Source organism: Lolium perenne, unplaced genomic scaffold, assembly GCF_019359855.2.
Source record: "Lolium perenne isolate Kyuss_39 unplaced genomic scaffold, Kyuss_2.0 unplaced33, whole genome shotgun sequence".
In the NCBI taxonomy this organism is placed as follows: domain Eukaryota; kingdom Viridiplantae; phylum Streptophyta; class Magnoliopsida; order Poales; family Poaceae; genus Lolium; species Lolium perenne.
The window spans coordinates 351,822-364,941 of NW_027248991.1; the positions used below are offsets into that span (position 1 = coordinate 351,822).

The 13,120-nt window shown below is 42.3% G+C and overlaps 1 protein-coding gene and 1 long non-coding RNA gene across 2 annotated transcripts; one reads left to right on the forward strand and one right to left on the reverse strand.

Annotated features, from left to right (window-relative positions):
• The first annotated feature begins 371 nt into the window (after positions 1-371).
• On the forward strand, positions 372-8,209 carry LOC127303082 (histone-lysine N-methyltransferase ASHR3). The gene is made up of 11 exons (XM_051333860.2): positions 372-1,636; positions 2,757-2,903; positions 3,402-3,563; positions 4,587-4,613; positions 4,820-4,937; positions 5,097-5,196; positions 5,283-5,376; positions 5,786-5,864; positions 6,899-7,070; positions 7,154-7,234; positions 7,719-8,209. The coding sequence occupies exons 1-11, from the start codon at positions 776-778 to the stop codon at positions 8,047-8,049; spliced, it is 2,172 nt and encodes a 723-aa protein (XP_051189820.1). The 5' UTR covers positions 372-775; the 3' UTR covers positions 8,050-8,209.
• A 1,457-nt stretch (positions 8,210-9,666) lies between these two features.
• On the reverse strand, positions 9,667-12,796 carry LOC139834317 (uncharacterized). Its single transcript, XR_011750086.1, has 2 exons — positions 12,047-12,796; positions 9,667-11,965 (listed from the first exon to the last, which is right to left on the reverse strand). It is a non-coding gene; the product is annotated as an uncharacterized lncRNA (long non-coding RNA).
• Between the last annotated feature and the right edge of the window lie 324 nt (positions 12,797-13,120).

Sequence of the window (13,120 nt, forward strand, 5' to 3'; positions counted from 1 at the left end):
CTGGCAAGCTCCATGGCGTGGAGCTGATTAGGACCCGATTGCTTTTTTTCTTATTTATTAAGGTTCTTTTTCTAAAAAAATGGAGGTGGGCAGTGCTCCATTGAGAAGTCATTCCAAACACACTCTCTATTCAGCCTAGCTCAGTTCCTACAAGCTAACAAACATACACCAAATTCTCAGTCCAGCTAGTCTGAGGTGGACAATGCTCATATGGGAAAGTGATTCCCAGATGACCCGGGCTACCAAACACACCCTAAAGGGCTTTGAAATAGACATTCAAACACTTGTTTCAGCCACTTTTGGCAATTTTCGTGGGCCATAAGCCCATAACACAATCTCTCCGAAGGCCAGGCCAGGCCAGTCTCTTTCTCACTCATCGAAGCGTTGCGTGGCTTCTCTCTCCTCCCGACGAGGCCGAGCGGCCTAGCCTAGGGTTTCGTCCCACATTCCGCCGTCGCCTCCCACATTCCGCCGCTGCTTGCCTACCGAGCCCCCGCGCCAGCCAGCAGATCCACCCGGACGGACGGCCAAGCTCCGCATCGCCGCCGTCCCGCTCGCCTAAGGCCCCTGCGGACGGGCCGGCGGCCGCCCTTGTTCCCAGGCCGAGGCTCTTGCCACGGCACCACGGCGGAGGGAACGGGTCTTCTGCCCCCCCCGAACCATTCCGGTGGCGGCGGCAGCATCGGGCGTGGACCACCTCCAATGCCCTGAGGTGCGCCGCGGTGGCGCGGACGAGCCCTTCTCCTCCGCCGTGCCCGCACCGGCATCGGGCCAGATGCACGAGGGGGAAGGCGGTGCCGACAGCGGGAACGAGTCGCCGTATTCGGATCCGTCAACCTCATCCGCCGTGGAAGTGCCAGCACTGGCGCCGGCACCGGGCCGGACGCTCGAGGAGTACAGCGGTGCGGTTGCTGTCACCGTCTATACCGAGATGATGTTCAACGGCAGCAGCGGGGACAAGCCCTCCTCCTCCTCTGCCCCTCTGCCTTCCTCGCCCGAGGAGGAGAGCAGCGGTGATGTTTCTGCCACCGCCTACCCCGAGGTGGTGTTGAACGGCAGCAGCAGGAACAAGGCATCTTCAGTTCTGGCACCTTCATCTGCGCCGACACTTGGCCGGATAAAGGAAGAGAACAAAGCTGCAGTTTTTGGCACGGCCCCCTACCCTGAGGAGGTACCCCAGGGCAGCGGGAATAACTTGTTCTCGGATACAGTACCTTCATCCGCGGTTGCAGTGCCCACGTCTTCGGCTCCTCTCACATCCCTGTTCGCGGTGCAAGTGAATGGTGCGGTGGCAGTGATGGTTGAAGAGAACAATGATGGTGCCTTCTCCGTCACTGCCTTCCCCGAGGCACGCCATGGGCCGTCCTCCCTTGCCCAAGCAGCGCCGGCACCGGTCCGGATGCTCGAGGAGGACAATGGTGCGGTTCCCGTCACCGCCTACCCTGAGGCGGGCCACGTCACCGCCTACCCTGAGGCGGGCCACGTCACCGTGAAGAACTTGTCTTCGCCTCCATCGTCTGCGGCGCGGAGTCGGACGCTAGAGGATTATGCAAAGGAGTGGGCGGTGAGGAAGGGGGCGACGGGTGCCCCCCCGCACCACTGCGTTCTGCCATTTCTCACCGCTGCGCCTAAGGCGGTACGTGTTTCTGCTCCTCATGGTTCATTTCGCCAGCATAGCTTGGAATCACTGCTGGGCCGAAATGATCTGTCTCTGCGTGGGTGGGAGTTCTTAGGGGGAATGGCTTGAGTGATTTACTCTATGCAGCATCAAGCTTGAGTGTAAATGTCCCCATAAATGTGCATCCTACCAAAATGCAACCCAGACATCTCAACTGGTACTACTACTACATTGTCGCAACTATAAATTACTCAAACTTACTCATACAACAGAGAGGAAACGGACAACATTTGAAATGAGCGCTACTGCCCACACATCCCGCAACATCTCAGGCAAAAACACATTAAGTCATACACTCCTTTCTCCCGTGTTCTATTATCACCAGGTCGGGGGGCAACTTGCGTTGGATCTCAGTTTGTATAGGATCTGTGAGATCAATTTTTTAGAACAGACAAAATATGTTCAAAAATTTCAAGAAGAATTGACAACAAACATTTGTGCTATATATGCAACCCCTAAAAATCTCAGCTTCAAATTCGACCAACACTTGGAGGAAAAAAAGACAAATCTTGGGTGTGAATAGTGTGAAATCGCATCCACCTAAAGCTGACACTATTCATAGTAGATTTTATCATTTTTTGTTTCTCTACATGTAGATGGACTTTTGAGTTGATTTTTTCTGGAGTTGTTGATACAACCCGTAGGTATGTTGTATACAAGTTTCAGATTTTTTTGCAATTTGTAAAAATAAATTTTGTGTGTTAAATGGTGAGATCCTATACAAGTCTTCCCCGTCAGGTCAACTCAGTACTCGTGCTCTCCTATTTCTGACTCTTGTACAAATCCATGTGAGAGGAGGGCAAGCAGTACATTAAGTGTAAATATCCCCACAACTGTGTAGTCTACCAAAATGCAACCCACACTTCTCAATTGTAATACATTGACGCAGCTAAGATCAACCAGTACTGGAGCAATTTTATGTAGACAGGTGAAACTTATAAAAATCACCACGTTTTGTCCTTGTGATACAAATATTTTTACCCCCTCGAGCCGCAGCTCACAAATTCTTAATGCTTTTCGTTTTTTTTTTTCATTTTTTTATTGGCTTAACATCTGAGGCTTCTTCGTATGTGCACAGGTTGAATGTCGTGTGTGCTATAAGGTCATCCATCCCTTGGATGAAATTAAATGTTCGGTTAGCCGATGCGAACAGTCCTTCCATCTGACCTGTGTGGTGGAAGATACTGCAAATTTCACCGCAGAAAGCTTCAAATGCCCTCAACATGTAAGTTATGGTTTGAAAGCGAAGATGCAATGTGCATTATTAGTAGACACTTACGTCATTATTAACATGATTTTTTTGTTTGCAAATTTTAGTCTGACAGGCTGACAGTTATGGTTGTCGATGTATGACCAGTTCATGACCGCCATATGGCTTACTATATGTAAATGAATAAGCAAATAAAATAATACAGTACTTATTTTGCAGCATGTATGAAGAAGACATTTTTAAAGGTTAATTCATGTCGTAGTTCCTAAATTTTTTTCTAATCCTATGTTCGTCGCCATGTCATGAAATGAAAGATTATGTTTTAGCTGAGGTTAAATTTTAAGCGACCAAAGAACACCTCAATTGTAGGTCCTACAGCAAACCAGTGCCCACTGCTATTTGGCCAGATAAAATTCAGTAGTTAATATTAGATGTATCTAAGACTTTCTGGTAGAGGTACTTAACTTTTAATCTTTGATACGCATTAATTTGACTTTCCTTCTTTATAATTAGGGTTGCATGGTTTGTAAGCAAAAGATGTTTTTTTGGCGATGTGGACGTTGTACAGTTGCAGCACATACAAAGTGTGCGCCATGGCCACTAATTCATCTAAAAGATGACCAAGGAAGCGCAATTTGCTGGAGGCACCCTTCAAATTGGCTCCTTCAAAATGAGGTCTATCCTTTTTTCCTTATGATTGTTCAATTTGATTTGTTAGGGCATGGATACAGAAATACTCTAACCTCTAATTTATTAGTCCCTCCTTCCATAAATAAATTAAGTCTTGGGCACGGACCCACTCCACATGTAACTTTGACGATTACAGTACATGTACATATGAATGTGTTAGTAAAACTGGTACGATCATGATATTTCCATGACTCTCGCATGATACTATTCTTATTTGACTGATCTAAATGTTAGTGAAAATGGTACAATCATGATATTTCGATAACTAATCTCATGATACCCATTCTAAATGTTCTTTATGTAATGAGTACAAACTGGAGATGTTTGACTCACACTTTCTCTAACATCTCTTTATGGCTGGAAGTTGTATCTTTTAGTTACTTTGCAAGAAGACAAATCCAGTGCAAGTATTATTAGGAAAAAAATTCTAGGAATATTATTTTGGGGTTTCTACCGTCTGACTTGCATTCTTCTGATTCATTTCATCCAAATCAAGCCCCCCGCCCCCTTTTTTTTTTTTCTCTTAATAGCATCTTCCATACATGGTAGTTGGTACAAGTATCTATGAATGCATAATCTTAACAAATATTATCGATACTCCAGAATTTGCTCAAATTTGGTGTGGGCTTAGAGTTCTTGTAATGTATCGCCATTTGCACATCCATGAAATGATCATGGCTATGTGATTCTTCCCTTTTCTGCTAACAAAGTATACAGCTATATCTTCCAACTTCCAACAAAAAAATGATTAATTTATGGATTTCATTTTTAATAAAATCTAATTCTCTGCATCAAGGGGCATTATTTTTCTGTTAGTTCTGTTCCAACTAGAGATAAGCTTGCTTCATGGTTTCGTGCTCACTTCTGATCCTTACATTACTTTCTTCGGTCAGATCAATTTCACTTCTAGATTATTAATTAATACTACCAGAACGTTCCATATACCCTTTTGTTAATATTTGTAATGGTTGAGGTGTCTGACAGGAGTACTTTGTTTGATGGTGACAGAATGCTGACCTGACAAACAACATAGAGGTTAGTGCTGGCATGATATAACTGTATGTTGGCTATCTTTTTTTTATATTTGTTTTATTCAACTTATTGCGCTATTATCTTAAATAGTTTAATTTCAAGACTTTCTTACTTGCTATGTAGGATTTAGGATGCTTTTATCTAGCGATCCTCCTGAGTACTACCCCACTTTTTTTTGTATAACTAATGCTAACATTCTTGTTTGATAGGAAGCCTTCTGCCGACTACCTCTTCCTTATGTAAATGAAGAATTCAATATTGATTCAACGATTCGAAATTTCTCAGCGATTGTTTGTAAACCGCCCGCATACACACATATCAAGCGCAGTATCCTAACTTAATGCTTATTATTGTTATTGTTATTGTGTCAAGCTTTCTAGAGCCATTTACTTTTGTTTCACTTACTTTATTTATTCTGAAATAAGCTTTGTGTTCGTCTGCATTCCACCTCTACACGTCGTCATTGTTTCCTTAATGTTTTAAAAGATGTATATTTAGTAAAAAAGAAACGCGCTGACTCAAGTGCCGAGACGGGGTGCAGAAATTGCAGAGCAGATTCTGTTTGCAGAGATGATTGCGAATGCAGGTATTCTTTCTAACTCCACTGATATATTTCAGGCGCATACATGGATAATGAAGTTTTGACTATGACATTTGGCTGTCATTTCTCAGGGGTCTCTCTATGAGTTGTTCTAAGAGTTGCCGCTGCTCCGACCTGTGTACCAACAAGCCATTCCGCAAGGATAAGAAATTTAAAATTGTGAAGGTAGTTTTTTCTTGCAAATGATGTGCTCATATTCGTATTTATTTGAGATTTCTCTCCTGTTTAATTTTATTGTATTTACATTAATCTTTTGTTTTTTCAAGTTCCACTATTTTCCCCTTGGGGAGTTTTTCTGTGCCATGAGTTGTACTTGTACTGCTGGGAAATAGCCATACAATACAATGAGGGTTCATGAGTGTCAGACATCTATGGGCACCACTTGCATAACCACTTCAAATAATTGCTACAAAACACAATGAATACACTAGCCTTATTTTTCTTGGTGGTTGCTCAATAACATGTGGCAATGATAGGGCTGTGTTTTTTAGAATTGGCTGGTATTCATGCTTACTAAAAGATGTTTAGTCTACTTCGTTGACTACACTAACATTAGCCTTTTTTTCCTTTACAGTCAGAAGGCTGTGGATGGGGTGCTGTTGCATTGGAGCCATTGGAGAAAGGTGATTTTATAATCGAGTATGTTGGTGAAGGTACAAGTTTCTTTACCATGTTAAAGAAATAACAAACAATCTGTAGATGACTGCTCATATGCAATCAGGGAGTGACATTGCTTGTGCCCTTATTTCCACTGGCTTTAATTAATCTTATTTCAGTTATGCTTATTTGTGCAAAATAAATCCTTGAGTTACATTTACGACTGCTCTTCTCTGTGGGCAACAGCCTCCGTAGTGCCTAAGGGTAGTTGCTAGAGTTGAGAACCCGGGCTCTAATGCCACATTACCACATCAAGACTCAAAGTAATGTGCTGTAACAACCCAAAGGGTATACTACAATACCACAAATACTCTTATCAGTAGTTGTTTAGACGAGTTCAGTAAAGCTGCATCCTGCTATCGAAGATACAAGTGTGCATCATGGATAATCTCGTGAGAACTATAAATTCTTGGGTTAGTTATTAACAGTTGAAGAGTGAGCGGAAATATTGCTGTTGATTTTACCTTTTAGCTTAATTTCTTTTATTGCTTTCAGTTAGTCTAATTAACCTGAACCGGCATTACTAAAGAATCTTCAAGACCACTGAAAAAGTTGCATAGTAGCCATGGTTTTTAAGGCGTCTGCCTTAGGACGCTTAGGCGAAGCTTAGGCGATAGAGCGCCCCCCAGCGCCTTACCACTTTAGGTCCGCTTTTGGTGCTTAAGAGGGCGCTTAGGCGGTAGAGCGCCCCCAGCGCTTTAGGATGCCTTACCGCCTTAAAAACCATGATAGTAGCATCATCTGATGGGTACGTTCTTCAAGTAATCTGATTAGTGGAGAATGAGTGGAAATTTGTACCAATAACCGTGAAAATATGGCGTTGCTACAATTAAAAGCATGTGCACTAATTCATTATTTGTGCCCCATTATCTTCAGACTGTGACATGTTCTTTTTATTCAACTATTCATTTGCTGTACCATGTTTAGTAAATTTAGTTAACTCGTAGTTTTAGTCCTGAGTTATCCTCCTTAAATCTGCTGTGGTGACCCAATGCTGCCCTTGTGTATATTCATTTAATCATTATTTCAGTCATCAACGACGCAACATGTGAGCAGCGGCTTTGGGAGATGAAGCGGCGCGGTGACAAGAATTTCTACATGTGTGAAATCAGCAAAGATTGTACAATAGATGCGACATTTAAAGGAAACACTTCACGTTTCCTAAACCATAGTTGTGATCCCAACTGTAAACTAGAAAAATGGTAATAATTTCTGAACCAGAAAGCTTGTTGCACTCAGTGGTGGTGAAGTTATGTTCCTGACCGTCTATATGGTTTTTTACCAGGCAAGTCGATGGCGAGATTAGAGTCGGTGTTTTTGCCTCTCGTTCCATTCAAGTTGGAGAACCATTAACTTATGACTACAGGTATTTGAAATCTAGGTTTTTATTCATTTCTAAAGATTGCATATATTTCTTTACCTTATTATGCAAACCCTTAAACTTGTTTTTATTTGCTTGATCTGATAGATGCCATGCTTCCCTTAGACCTACACGACAGTCCAGTTGTTCCTAGTGTTCCCTGACGTGAACTAGTGTTTTGGTGTATAGATTTGAACATTATTCAGAGTGGATATAGTACTTGTGCGTTGTTTAATCTATGCTAACCAGGTACTAGGGGATCATATTAAATTTTCCACTTCACATCCATCTTCCATATTCGAATGAACTACACCATTGGATAGGCAGAATATTTCCCAAGACTGATTTAATGTATGCTAATCAGGGGAGCATATTAAGTAAGATTGCACTTAACATCCACCTTCCACATTCGAATGAGCTGCACCATTAGACCCCGATTTAAAGACGGTATATTTTGTATGGGCAACGATAATTTACCGCGTCCTTGCAGGTTTGTGCATTTCGGGGAGAAGGTCAAGTGCAACTGCGGAGCGAAGAGCTGCCAGGGATACCTGGGCATCCAGCTAAAAAACCCTTCACAGGACGCTCTCGTAGCGGCTGCGCTCGCATCCCCTTCGAGCCTCAAACCAGAGACCCACTTGTTACCTTGGACCAACTGTATAGAGGTTCCTTTCAACCTGAGGAGCAAGACCAAGATCGACCGGATATGCTGGGGACGCAAGCGCCAGCGCACGTCCATCATAGACCCATCTCCATCTACACCGGTTACTGAATCTGCATCTGCTTCCGTTCCAAAGGGCTTCTCAGCTGAACTGGCGTGAGCCCGATCTGTATAATAATCATGACGATACATTATTAGTTCATTTGAGACGATTCTTTCGTGTTTACTGATTGTTTTCGCCCCAGAAGAGTCGAGTTTTCGCTGGTGTTGTAAGCTGTAACATTGTTCATTTTATCCCATATTCAGTTCTTAAAGTTGAAGTTGATTTGATGTTAGTGGTTCTTCTAAAGTGAATGCCACGAAAGTCTGAAGATGAGGTGGATGTAGACAGCAACCAAGAAAAGAATGAAGAGGCTGGCATGGGTGTCACTACTCTCGTGGAGGAAGGAGGACTGCAGAATCAAGGAGGCAAGAACATCTGAACTTAAATCCAACGATGAAAATTCTGGAATGCAGGTCAGCTGGGGGCAAGATGGCAGAAATTATGTGATGCATACTTAAGCTGTGACCATCAACATCCGTTCAATTTCTTATGCTACAGAAGTACTCACTGGTTTCCTTTGGACATCTGGTACAACCAAGCTAGTTCACATGATTCTGCTTTGATGCGGATGCACCAAGTCAAGTTGGAGGCGCACATGATTCTGCTTTGATGCGGATGCCCCAAGTTGGAGGCGCCTGTTTAACTAAAACGTTGCCATTACTTTGCTCCCTGTTTAATTTCTAGCAATGGTTGTTGAATGAGCTACATACCTCATCTTGTCCAGGATTACTACTCCATCTTGTAAAAGGTGCAACCGGGGTACCTAATCTTGCATTTCGGATTGATCTAGGTACTTATGACGTCTGGTACGGACACGTTTTATGCTTATGCCACGTAGGCAAAAGGAAAGTCCGGTGTTTGTTTTGCGCAGACAACCCCTCGCATATCTCTACTACTAGAAGGACCTTGCGCGCTTTGCTGTGCCGACCTATCCTTTCATCGTTGTAAATCAGGCACTATTAATTTACCTTTTATCAATGTAAACCAGTTTTTCTTGTTATGTTGTATATTTCTCTAATAAATTGAATGTACCCTAAACAAAACTCCATTGTAACAGCGAAATAACTTCGATCCTTGTAATACTGCATATTACTCTTAAGAGTTATTTAAAAAAATAGTAGGGGAGGACTCTAGAGCGCCATTTGAGATAAGCACAAAAGATGAGATGAAAAGGTAAAACAAAAGGAGGTCCAGACAGTCCTGCAACCCTTTCATAAGCCTAGGTTAGATCCTTTGTGTGACCGGGAAGTATCTTTTAAACATATCCACATATGCATTTTCTTGTGTCTTTGTCAACACTGTCAAAAATGATTTTATTCGTGTGGTTCCATATGGTAGAGCTTCCATGAATAATATGAACAATAAAGCATTGCAGAGTCCTCTATTTTTAAGATCTAGATCCATTCAGGATTAAGTTTCCACCAAATCTACCCATTTGCTGAAGAGCATTGCATTATTTTAGATGCAATGGTTGATGATATCATTATCACTAAAGATCCTAGCTTTTTTTTACACTGAATTATTTGTCTTTTGCAAATGAGTTCATGTGAGGTGAATGTTCTTTGGAGTGTATTATCCTGCCAACTATCTTACGATAGCATAACTGATGAACCATTGCCAACTTTTTTCTATCTTAGGATTTAAATTCTTCAATGAAAGAAATTCAATACGTCATGAACCAAAATTCATTTCCCAAAATAGCAAGTTAGCAGAATAACTTGGGGAACTCAGAGGACATGGCTTAACATGAAAACGGAGAAAGATGTCCATATAGCCTTAGAGGCAACAAACTTTTAGCGGGACATACACCACAAGAGTATTACCAATGGTGTCTGGAAGGCACCATAAACATTCTCAACCATTCCAAACCAACCACGGCCCATCACATAGAATAGAAGATAGCAACGTATAGTCTTGTAGCAGAACATGTAGTCTAGCAAGGAAAAAAGCACCTTAGAAGTCCTGAAAGAACAACAAAATGTGTCATCACCAAAATAAAACATCATTACATTAGTGCTTGGTTTATCAACCACTTGCAACAAATTTGGTGATGGAAGCTGCGTCACATCTGCTGGATACAGTGCTAAAAAATCAAAATGTGATTAGGGAATATATGAAGTGGCTCTCTTAAGAAATTTCATCGAAAAGAATAATTGACTAAATTATACGGTTGTACATGAGCAAACAACATACTACATGTCATTTATCCATGATATCCTGTGGGAAATATCACTTGTTCTTCAGCCAATAGTAATATGTACTAAATCTGTAATAACACATAAGCGAATGTTGAAACTGTAGTATAAGGTCGTGAATTGTCAGCCCATTTTGCAACTTCATTCAAATGTACAACCAAGAAAAGCAAATGGAAGATAATATTGTGCAAGCAAAGATTGTGCAACCCTCATGACATATTAAATGAACTTGCGAGGACAACTTCTAATACAACATACAGTTTATAGGGGTTGTCGCCCAACAACCACTACAATAATCTTTATACATTTGAGCTTCGAACTGGAAGCTATAGATTTATAGCATATCTAATATAAACTTTTCAGTATGCAGGAGCTAAATGTTCAGTTTCAGTAGATCTATACATTGATAATGCACTATAACATGTACCCCCGAAACAAATTAAAGGATAAATTAACTCGTGCATACTTCCGTTGACTTGAGTTCATATAAGCGCTTCAGTTACCAACAGGTGGCATATCATGGATATTTTTTACCCATTGCAAAGAAGAAAAGAAGTGCAAATGGGTCCTACCTGATCCGACCTTCAGAATATAGGTACTGAGCATAATATAGCTTTGAGTAACTTTGCCTCTTCTCCAGCATATACCGACCTTAATTAGAAATAAAAATAAAGCGTACTATAGAAAAGTGAAGCTTGTGAAAAGAGGAAGAAGTGAGAACACAAACATGAATAACCCAAATTTTCTATGAACAATTGCAGTTATTAGTAGAACTACAGAAGATGTACCTAGCTAAACCTAGAGTTCTCGTGGAAAGGGATACTTGTCTTTTCTTTTGGCATGCTGCCAATATCCATAGAATATCTCAAATAAACTATTCAAAATGCTCTTCATATCATTGTAACATAACTTCTACTTATATTTTAAATCTTTTTGTTTACCGGATAGACATGCAAACCACAAATTCCCACAACGCAGTTGTGGAACTTACAGCTTGTACAATTAATTGAGTTTATGAATCAAATATAAGTATCAACCCATTGGAATACTGGTTTGAACATGTAGGCATACTATAAACCATGTATCCATAAACATATGTGGCTCCATGGAACTGGATTGCAAGAACACACCTACAAAAGTGAACTTGCCAACTGCCAAGGTTACTTAATTAGAACAAATATGTTAATGTCACAGTAGCATCTGAATGCTTGAAGTACGTAAAAATCAGAATCCTTGTCAGGTTCTTTCTTTTTCTCCTTTACAAATTGAGAATAAATAGAAACAGCAGGAACACCTAAGTACACTTTATGGTGCATAGATAGCTGTAAATACTCTTTCTTATCACCTCTAGCTACTTTCTGATTTCACAATGTTTTACAAAAACAAACAGTAGAGGGATCCGTCATCAGGATTATGTGTGCTATTTATAATCACTGAAGAAAAATGTAGTATGAGGATAGAGACATACGAAAATGATTTTTTATGAACAAAGTCCCTTTCCCTCGAGTTTCGTTCCTTGGTAAGAAAAAATCAAATGGGTATTTCACCAAGAATCTACAAAGCAAAATAGAACAAAATTTGAGCACACATCCATGAGCTAGTAGAAGCATCCTGCATGAAAAGAGGCGGCAACCAGGGACCTAACAGAGGAGTGGAGTCATAGTGGCGTGGACACGAACAGCGGGTGTGGGGAAGCGGCAACGAAAAGATGCCCGATCCTCCACTCCCTCCTTCCTTTTCGGTTGTGCACATCAAACTGTATGGTTGTCTAGGCTTATCTAGAAAATAACACAAAATTTAAATATTGTTGAGAAGCATGTCTATGACCACATAATCATTTTTATTTGTGAACTACTTACAATTTATACCAAGACATGAATTCTAGCGGGGGAATATAAATGTCTTCTGCAAAATATGATGTCTGAATTAGTACTGATATCTAGCACTACATGTATGTGTGACGCAGTACATGGCTTAGAGGAACAAATTCAGATCAATGGTCAAGGGGAGACAAATCGATTGAAGACAGTTCTATGGAACACTAAGAGGAGTTCCTGGCCTGATTGCAACGGCAGAGCACCAGATCAACTACAAAAAAGAGACCACGACATCACACAAGGAAACAGGACAAAAAGAATGTAGAAACAACATGGGGAACTGTACTTTACATCCAGCGACAATTACATGCGACCAAGACGTCTAGGAAAATCGAATTAGCAGTGGGGCGATGAGTGAGAGGAGATGGAATGAGCGACCACAACCTGCAAATCATTCGGCAGCACGCAGGTTCATTCCCCGAGTGAGCGAGATCGACAAGAATCAGCCTGAGATAGGAACGTGGAAGGGATACGGAGAGATGCCTCTGTCTAACGCCGCCGCACGCCGTCGTAGCTCCGCTGACGTCTCCTCCAGGATCCAGCGCGTTGATCTCTCCTGCCACTTCCTCGTCGTGGGAGAGGGAGGTGGGGATCCGGGTAAGGCGGTGGGCGTTGTGGAGAGGGGAGGAGGATAGTGCAGGCACGCATCTGACCGAGCGACCGCCTTCCAGAGACCAGTCAAAATGTGCGGCCAGCGACGGAATCTCCGTGTGTGGGGCCCGCGAAAACGACCTCCCGAGTCTCCTGTGTGGGGCCGACGCATTTCGACGTCTGAAATGTCCGGCCCGCGGACGCGTTGTGGCCTAGGGCGACCGTTTGCGTCTGGGGTATCTCTAGCGGTGTGGACGCATATTTTATCCGGGGATAGCGTCAAGCTCGCTAATGGCGTTTTACGTCCCGTTGAGGACTGCCGGCGGCGATTAACTGTTCCCGCGCGACGACGATCGTTCCCGCGCGTGCCCAATACATTGGCAAGTTTCGCCGGCGTTTCGCGCGCGCGGAAAATGCCCTGCGCGCCAACGCCGTTTCCCGCCCCGCCGTGGCTATATATGGTGG

Excerpts from the sequence above, each read along its gene's own strand:
- LOC127303082 (XM_051333860.2), top strand. The coding sequence starts at position 776 with ATGCACGAGGGGGAAGGCGGTGCCGACAGCGGGAACGAGTCGCCGTAT. Across the intron at positions 1,637-2,756 it reads TCACCGCTGCGCCTAAGGCG|GTTGAATGTCGTGTGTGCTA; the intron begins GTACGTGTTTCT and ends GTATGTGCACAG. Across the intron at positions 5,377-5,785 it reads AGAAATTTAAAATTGTGAAG|TCAGAAGGCTGTGGATGGGG; the intron begins GTAGTTTTTTCT and ends TTTCCTTTACAG.